The sequence below is a fragment of the Stigmatopora nigra genome, chromosome 1, assembly GCF_051989575.1.
Source record: "Stigmatopora nigra isolate UIUO_SnigA chromosome 1, RoL_Snig_1.1, whole genome shotgun sequence".
In the NCBI taxonomy this organism is placed as follows: domain Eukaryota; kingdom Metazoa; phylum Chordata; class Actinopteri; order Syngnathiformes; family Syngnathidae; genus Stigmatopora; species Stigmatopora nigra.
This window is the reverse complement of record NC_135508.1, coordinates 8,375,732-8,383,968: the sequence shown is the minus strand read 5'-3', so window position 1 is coordinate 8,383,968 and position 8,237 is coordinate 8,375,732. Positions and strand designations below refer to the sequence as shown.

General features: G+C 41.1%; 1 protein-coding gene across 2 annotated transcripts; it reads left to right on the top strand.

Annotated features, from left to right (window-relative positions):
- Window positions 1-2,146: 2,146 nt before the first annotated feature.
- On the top strand, window positions 2,147-7,714 carry bcap31 (B cell receptor associated protein 31). 2 transcript variants are annotated; one of them, XM_077727470.1, is made up of 9 exons: window positions 2,147-2,311; window positions 2,796-2,889; window positions 3,515-3,615; window positions 3,705-3,849; window positions 5,507-5,642; window positions 7,014-7,140; window positions 7,225-7,325; window positions 7,405-7,455; window positions 7,545-7,714. In XM_077727470.1, exons 2-8 carry the CDS (start codon window positions 2,798-2,800, stop codon window positions 7,429-7,431), a joined length of 729 nt encoding a protein of 242 aa, XP_077583596.1. In that variant the 5' UTR covers window positions 2,147-2,311; window positions 2,796-2,797; the 3' UTR covers window positions 7,432-7,455; window positions 7,545-7,714. The 2 variants fall into 2 exon arrangements, with proteins under 2 accessions (XP_077583596.1, XP_077583514.1); XM_077727388.1 differs by having other exon boundaries at window positions 7,405-7,714.
- Window positions 7,715-8,237: the final 523 nt, after the last annotated feature.

Below are 8,237 nucleotides of genomic sequence, written 5' to 3'. Positions count from 1 at the left end.
CTCCGGCTCTGCCTCTCTACCTAAGCATATGCACTGATTGGTTATATACAAGATTTGGTTTCGATCCAAAAGTACATGGTTGCCACAAAGCTGACAATCCAGCGAGAAAGCGGTGTTGCTATGAAATTAGCTTCAGAACATTTTAACGACGATTGTGGACAGCATTGGACGTAAATGTCACAATTCTCCCAACAAAACAGATGGGTTGCCTTGGTAACCTGTCTGCCGTGAAATGTCTTCACTAAAATAGATGTTGCCGAGCACTCCCAATCGGAGGTCAGTCCAACGTGAAGTCAATTAAGCACCATTTCATCATTGCACTTAAAAAAAAGAACCCCCTCCATCTTGTCAGGTACACTGATTGGTTTCTTTTCTCCAGGGTTTGCCAGGGTTAATCCGCCCGGCAACAGCCAGCTAGTCCATCTTGTGCATCATTTATGATTGGGTGGTGGCCAGTCACATGGCCACGGCTGCCACATTTAATAAATGATAGGCAGGCAGGAAGGCCGCTTGGAAATGGGGTAACGGTAGTCGGACAAAGCTACTGTTAGCTAGTGTGTCCTTTTGATGTTTCTTAATCATTTTAAGCAAGCACCGTGACACTCCCAAGATTGGAGCCCAATGCTTTTTCCTCAATGACCCCCCTCCCCCAGCAGGAAGACACATTAGCCTGAGAATGAACTGCCAGGATCGGGGGGCTGCATGTTGCTGATAACAGCACTCTCGGGGATGGGGGGGATTATGTAGAGATGGAGAGGGGGTTGCTTGCTGGTTGGAGAGTAGCCAGGCAACCACAAAAAAAATGGAGCAGCAACATGGCTGTGGCCTCATGTAGATCAAAATGTATCCCCCCCAAGCCCCCCTTAAAAAGGAAGTAGTTTGGGGGTAACCTAACTATTTTTCTCAAGGGCAATGGTTTGATTTTTTTTCAAAGCAGATTCATTAAAACATGATGAAAATAAAATGTTCATTTAATATTCCAACAATTTATTCAGATTTTCATTACTTTCACTACTGAAAGATTGACTGCAAAAATTTACAAATGCACGCGCAATTGCTTCTTTTACCAATTTAATATTAATAATGCAATTGTTTAGCAATAAAATAAATCGTTGTTTTCGTGTTTACATTTTTTAAATAAAGGTTTCATTAACATCTTCATTTGATTATTTTTGTGTTTGCCATAGAGAAATTAACCAAACACGCAATAACAATTGTAAAAATACATTAATGTACTGTTTGTGTGTGACTTGATCAAAAAGAAAAGTTCCGTATTCAAAAACATGTAGAAATTAATAATCTTGATTAATTGCATTGTTCTCAAAAGCTGTAACTTTTTAATTAAAATTGATTGTGGTGAATGTCAGGGATCAAAAACTAGAGAGATGTACTTCTATTACAGTAAAAAAATGGTGCAGTAAAAAAAACAATTGAAAATACTGAATCCAAAATTGAACACTAACGTTAGAGTGCCCTTTATTATATGTTTTTTTTTTTTTGTTTTCTTTCAGTATTCAAACAACAATCCATTTCACAAAACATTCCAAGCATAAATGATCTTTTGAAAACCCTGATAAGTGCTGAAGTGATCAGTGTACCATCAAATCATGCACTGATAAAGAAAGTGCTGTATTGTTTTGGAGTGCAACTGTGATTAAAATGTGTTCATTCTTTAAACTCATGTGTTTCTTTGTTTTGAATTAATTATAATGCATATGCTAAAGACTCAGTTGTAATTGTTCACAAAAATAAACTAGAATTATTAGAGTTACATAATAACTGTATATGCACAATGATTAAGTTTTGTTTTGTGAACTACAGCATCAAAACAACAAATTATATAAAATGACCCACTGTTTATTATCATTTGTCAATTTGGCGTCGTAATATTCGGACTGTGCTTCTCTCTGCTGGCCGTCAGAGGAACTGCAGCCCCGTGACGCTAATTAGGGTTATCGAATTCTTCAATTATGACGCATGAGTGATTCATTAGATGGAAGTGTGCCCTTTTTAGTTGAGTGTATTTCATCTGAATTTAAAAAGAAAATTGAAATAGAATAGGCTTAGAAATGTAATTTAAAAAAATATATAACACGACAAATCAGTTCTTTTCGTGCGTAGCCGCGCCCCCATTTCCACATATCTAACCAATCACGTGGCGGCTTTTCGTTGAGCTGGCATTTCCCCCCGGAAGTAGGAAGTATTGGCTGTGCCCCAAGCTAATATACTAAAGGAAGATCAACACTTGAACGCACTTCAGTTTAGTACGTTTTCCATTTTTCTTAAGGTGTTTTTTCAGTTTCATCTGCAGGTCAGTGTCAAACATTTGTTTTTTAAATAAATCCAAATGCCCTATTTCTTTCAAAGCTGCTTTTTTGTACTTACCGTCAGTTTTTCCAGCAAATAGACGGGTACCATTCTGTTCAGCACAGTATGTAAATATGTTCGAAACCTGTTCTTAGTCGTGGACAAGTTAGTCAACATTGTATCATAACTACGTGTTGATTTTTTTTTTTAAAGGATGGAACTAAGATAACGTTTTTCGATGGTATCTATTCAATTTTAACAGGCAGACTGTCCTCGTTAGTGTTAGATGTTGTAATTTAGAACCATATTTTGTCCTTATGAATTTTTAAAGTTTGGACCATGATAAAACCTGACTTCAGATTGATTTTCGAATGATTAAAGATAAGGCTAAGACCGAGTAGTTCAGAGCAGGATTATAAGTTAATCAAATGCATGTGATGACTTGGCAAAGATAAAAATGGTGTGTTTTGTTTGTGCGTGTTTCACAGTGATGAGTCTTCAGTGGACCGCCGTGGCTGCATTCTTGTATGTGGAGGTCTTCTTGGTGCTCCTCCTCTGCATACCGTTCATTTCTGCCAAGAGGTGCGAGTTCAAGTACAAATTCATGTTAGGATTTGCAGATTCACTGGAAATGGATTGAAGCTGAGTCATAAAGACACTATTGATGCATCTCATGATAGAAGCATCAAATTACCATTTCATGGCCTATATTTAAAGGCAATTTAAACCATTTGAAATCAACACCTGTCCCTCTTTGACATTTTTGACAATGGAGAATTGTTGAATTCTTCCAGCAGGGATAAATTAGAATTCCTTCTGTTTAAGATACATTAAGACGAGTCATGTGGCACATTGTCTTTCAGATGATTAATTTGCATATACGCTGCTTTGTAGAAGTAGTTGTCCCCTGGCCCCTAATAATCATTAAAAAAAAGTTGATATCTTATTATTAAAGTACTCAAGTAAGCAGAGATGTTATTTTTTTAAATGGCGAATATAGTCGTCAACTAAAACAAATGAAGGTTCTGCTTCAGGACACATTTTCTGAACGGCTAAAAAGAAACAGTGAGTGCTTTAGTTAAAACCCAGGGCTGAATGCATGACCTTAAAGGGCTTTTCATGCTTGAAACCTCCCCTTTTTTCTTCTACTTTTCAGTTTGGACTTGTTTATGAATATTTCACAATTTGGATTTTCTTTTTGGTCCAGGTGGAACAGTATCTTCAGATCTCGACTGGTCCAAACTATAGCCTCATATGGCAACACTTCCTTTATGGTGGCTATGGCCATCCTTGTTTTCCTTCTCATTGGTGAGTGTTTATGATAATTATGTGGTTGATGGCGTTTGTTGTAACCACTGGCATCATATTTTTAATATTTATTAATTTGTATTTTGCAGACGCCTTCCGTGAGGTAAGGAAATACAGTGTGACGGAGAAGGTGGACTTGACCAACAATCCCACCGCTGTTGAACACATTCACATGAAACTCTTCAGAGCGCAGAGGAATCTTTACATCGCTGGATTTGCACTCCTCCTTTGCCTGTAAGCTCAAGCAACCATCTTTCATTACAGTCCTTTACACCATATTTCTCAGCCGCTTTGCAATTGTTTGAAGACTGTCTCATTTGTCAACATTATCTTGAAGTTTACATCACAACTTCTCCTCAGAGGCAGGTTAAACTGCCCGATCTTAGACAAACTTTTCTAGAGATTGTTGCTATGTTTCAATTTTCTGATACCTCTTCTCTTTTTGTTTTTACCACTATTTTGTATTTTCTTCTTCGTTCTTCCGCTAGTTTTATTTTTCTTCTTTGTGGCAGGGATTTGCTTTCGTATGCTTAAGTTCAGCATTTGCTTTAAAGCAATCTAGCGCCATCTATCATCATAAATGAGTATGATGTCCCCCACTTTTTCAGTCTAATTGCAAAGCTAAAAAAACATCGTCTTATATTCGGGCCAAGGCGCTATAGCACTGGCTACTAGAGGGCAGTATCGACCTATGGGAGTTAAATAACAGTAGAGGGTTTTAAATGTACCAATATAATTTAGAAACCATAAAAACACTGTCCTTACATAGCGGTCATTCACCTATTATGGCGGATCTTGGTAAATGAGTGATTACTGTCTACTAAAACATGACTGTAGCTTTAAGTAGGCAATGTTTGTTGGTGTAAGAAGTTGCGCGTCCACTGGGGGGCAGCACAGCCACACGTACACATCCTCACGGCTGTAATAGACAGCGACTGGTGGACTTTCCATGTCAGACAGAGCACGAGTTAGCAGAAAGTGGCGGCAGCTGATGGGATATTTCCAGAGTGTCTGTGACCCCGCGGCCATATTTGGACACCCTGAGTCACTTCCTCTGGTCTCCTCAAAAACGTGACTTGGAATCCACCTCCCTGGTCCGCTTGTCCTTTCACGTAGCGCCACTTACATTATACGACCGGTTCTGTCACATGGCTATGGCCTTGTTGGTGACTGGTGTCAACACCACACGCTACGCGGTACAGAACAGGGCCGCCACAAATGTTTCTCGATAGTCGACCAGTCACCGATTGATTTTGTGATTAGTCGACGAATGGGCTTAGAGAAATGGCTAATGACTGTAACATTGTTTTCTGAAGCAAATGTTTCATAATTATCAGCTTTCATCAAGGACTACAGAAAACTAACAATGTTTCATTTTATTTTTTGACTCGCTGGCTTGATGGCGTTGGATGTCCAATCAACTTTAAGTGGGACGTCTGAGAATATTTATTTGCTGCTAGGCCTTCCATTTCAAATCGATTGGACATCTGCTTGTATTACTAAATATTTTAAACTCATTTTTAAACTGTTTTTTTTCCCAGTTTGTTTTTTTACTTAAAATAATATACAAAATATAAGGGCATGAATTATTATTTTGCTGATTTTGTTCAGTATTTTATTTATTTAAAGAGGATTTGGACCATTCTTAGGTCAATGTTCAAACAAGTCTTAGACTATCAAAGTAGTAGTTGATGATTAATTTGTTCTCGATTAATCTTGGCCGTCCTACGACTAACTACAGGTTGAAAACACAACATTTTTCGTGTGCTAAAATCAAATTCATACAAGCATTTACACTAACTTTAGAATGGCCTCGTTTCAAATGCACCTCAAATCTGAACTTTTTTTTCAAACATGATCCGGTTTACTAAGTTGTTGTTTTTGTCCGCAGGTTGCTGCGTCGTCTGGCCACTCTTCTTTCCCAGCAGGCCTCTCTGATGGCATCCAACGAGGCCTTCAAGAAGCAGGCTGAAGGCGCTAGCAACGCCGCTAAAAGCTTCATTGATGAAAACCAGTTGTTGCAGGAGGTGAGCTCCAAAATACCACTGTGTCTGACACATGCCCTCCCGTTCTATCTCACTTCTATGTCAACTGAAGAATGTAGACGTCTAATTCGATGCTGTCTAAAAAGCACCCTCTCGCTAACTAGTTTATCATAAGTTGACGTCGTCAGTGGTAGCTAATTTTTTAAGTTGGCGCCAGCTTATGGTGGCTGGATGAACAACGCTGGAGGGAGCCATATCCGATCTAGAGTTTATTTCCCGGACTTTAGTAGTACAGTGATACCTCGCTACTTCACGCTTCGTTTATCGCTGCTTCACTACGTCAGATTTTTTTTGGGGGGGGGGATTATTTTATCTTTCTATCCATTCATTTATCTTCCACACCACCCATCCTCGAAAGGGTTGCTGGAGCCTAACCTGGCTGTCTTTAGGCAAAAGGCAGACTACACCCAAGATTGGTCGCCAGTCAGTCATAGGGCACATACAGAGACAAACGACCATCCGTACTCCCAATCATACCGCCGCTTTTGGGAATCGAGCTCGCGTCTGCCCGCAACAAAGTCAGGGGAGTAAACTTCTACTCGGCTAATTTTTTTCATTTATTTATTTTAATTTTTTTTTTTTTTTTAAGTTCATAAAAATGTGAAAATCCACGCTGAAACTTGCAAGCAGAAGCAACTCTTGCTACTAGGACTCAGCAATAAAGAATTAAAAAAAATATTTTTATATTATATTACATTACATACGCAGCAGGCTCAGCCAAAGTATGACGTTCCACTTGGGGTCTGAGATACACAATAATTGCAATATAATATGGTGATACATCGCCAAAAGATTATCGATATGCTTCCGCAAAACTCCACAACAAGCGTCCATATGAACTCATTAGCTGCCCTTGACGTCTACTAGTGATAAACTAATTGGTGGTAGAGGACGAAATGCCACTTATTGCCATAAATTTCAGGCAAAAAGACGCATCTGACTTTACACTGTGTCACTGTAACACTATTTGTTTACCTATGAGCGGCCACGTTATCAGGAGCTATTGAAGCCAAAATACTTTAAGCTAGTTAGCCCCTGAAAAAACAATGAGCCTCAGTAGACATGTAACAGCTTACAGGTCATTCCACATAAAAAATAAGAGAGCGATGCAATCACGGGGTGTCGGCCCGCCGCGTACCAATGGCGTCAGTGCGGGAAAGTGAGATGACGACAGCTGTTTGACTGTCGGCTGTCCTCGTCACTCACCGCGTCGCCTTGGCACGACCCTCGTGACGCGTCTGCAACATCATCGGGCACTCGAGACCGGGCAATTTACGAACACGCCGTTGGCTCGCTCGCCACGGAGCGGCGCCATCTCCCCCGCCTTTTTGAACCCGAGTCGTCTTTTGACAGAAATTGAGAGAAGCCGGCCTGGAGTTGCCGGCGGCGGGGACGAAAGGAGAAGGAGTCCAGGAGCAGAACAAATCTCTCAAGGAGGAAGTTAAAACCTTGAAGGAGGAGCTGGAAGCCACCAAGAAAGGTGATGATTTCATTCGCTGCCATTTTTTTTTGGTTCTCCGTCCGTCAACGGAAAATCAAAGTCGTGTTTTGGTGGTGTTCGCAGCACTCCAAAAGAGCAACGGCGACGTGACGGCGATGAAGAAGCAGGCCGCTAACTTGACGTTGGAATACGACCGACTGCTGGAAGAACACAGCAAACTTGTGGTAGGCTAGGCGCCGCAACGGGCTGAAGGCCCATCACCCATGATGCATTGCACCAACGCTTTCGTCCTTTTGCCCGTAGGCCAGCGGCGATAAGAAGTCGGACTGAGAGCCAAGATGGATATTCAGCACGGTAGCGGGCCCGTTTGTTGCGTGTCGTGACGTCACTTTCCGCCTCCGTTTCTGCCGCCGCCACCGCCTTAAAGCACGTCCTTTCTTTAGTTTCGTCTTTGAAAATCTCTTTGGAACAAGAGCTCGCCCTCTCGTTGCCGAAGGACCATTTAGCCACGCCGGCTTACGTGAGTGACGCTTTGTCTTGTGACTGGTTTGTCACGTTGCCGCGGATACCGCCAACTTGTGTGTGTCAACTCCAATACAAAACTCGACACAAACTTGTTTCTGGCCCTACGCGTGTCATTGTGAGAATGTGTGTACGTTCGACCTGGATGGAAAAGGCTTGAGGGGGTGTGGGGGGTGTTGAAAGGCAGCTGCTGGGCTTCTTTTAGAAATGACTTTTTTAAGTCCCTCCCACCAGGATCTCGTTCCTCAAAGCGCTGACTTGGACCAGCCAGCGAGTTATATTTGGCCCACGGTCCACCTCGGTGGCTAAACGACGCCATATTGGGAAGGAAAGGCGCTCGGTAGCCAAAGATGTTCCTAGGAGGAAGATGCTCTTCTCCCATTTCATTTCACAGGGTCTCCACTCTTACAAATCTGTATTCAGTGGTGTTAAGGCGACATGATGCATTATCTATGTATTATTTTGTTCATTAGCTGAATGGATTTGGAATTTCTGGTGATTTCCAAAGTAGCATCTTTTCTTTTTAATGTCAGTCTTTGTTAGTTTGGTGGCTTAAAACATTTGAGTTAAAAAGTAGTGGCAGTGGCTTAATAAAGTATGAATGTTGCTAGGAA

Excerpts from the sequence above, each read along its gene's own strand:
- bcap31 (XM_077727470.1), top strand. The coding sequence starts at position 2,798 with ATGAGTCTTCAGTGGACCGCCGTGGCTGCATTCTTGTATGTGGAGGTC. Across the intron at positions 5,643-7,013 it reads AAAACCAGTTGTTGCAGGAG|AAATTGAGAGAAGCCGGCCT; the intron begins GTGAGCTCCAAA and ends GTCTTTTGACAG. Across the intron at positions 7,326-7,404 it reads AAGAACACAGCAAACTTGTG|GCCAGCGGCGATAAGAAGTC; the intron begins GTAGGCTAGGCG and ends TTTTGCCCGTAG.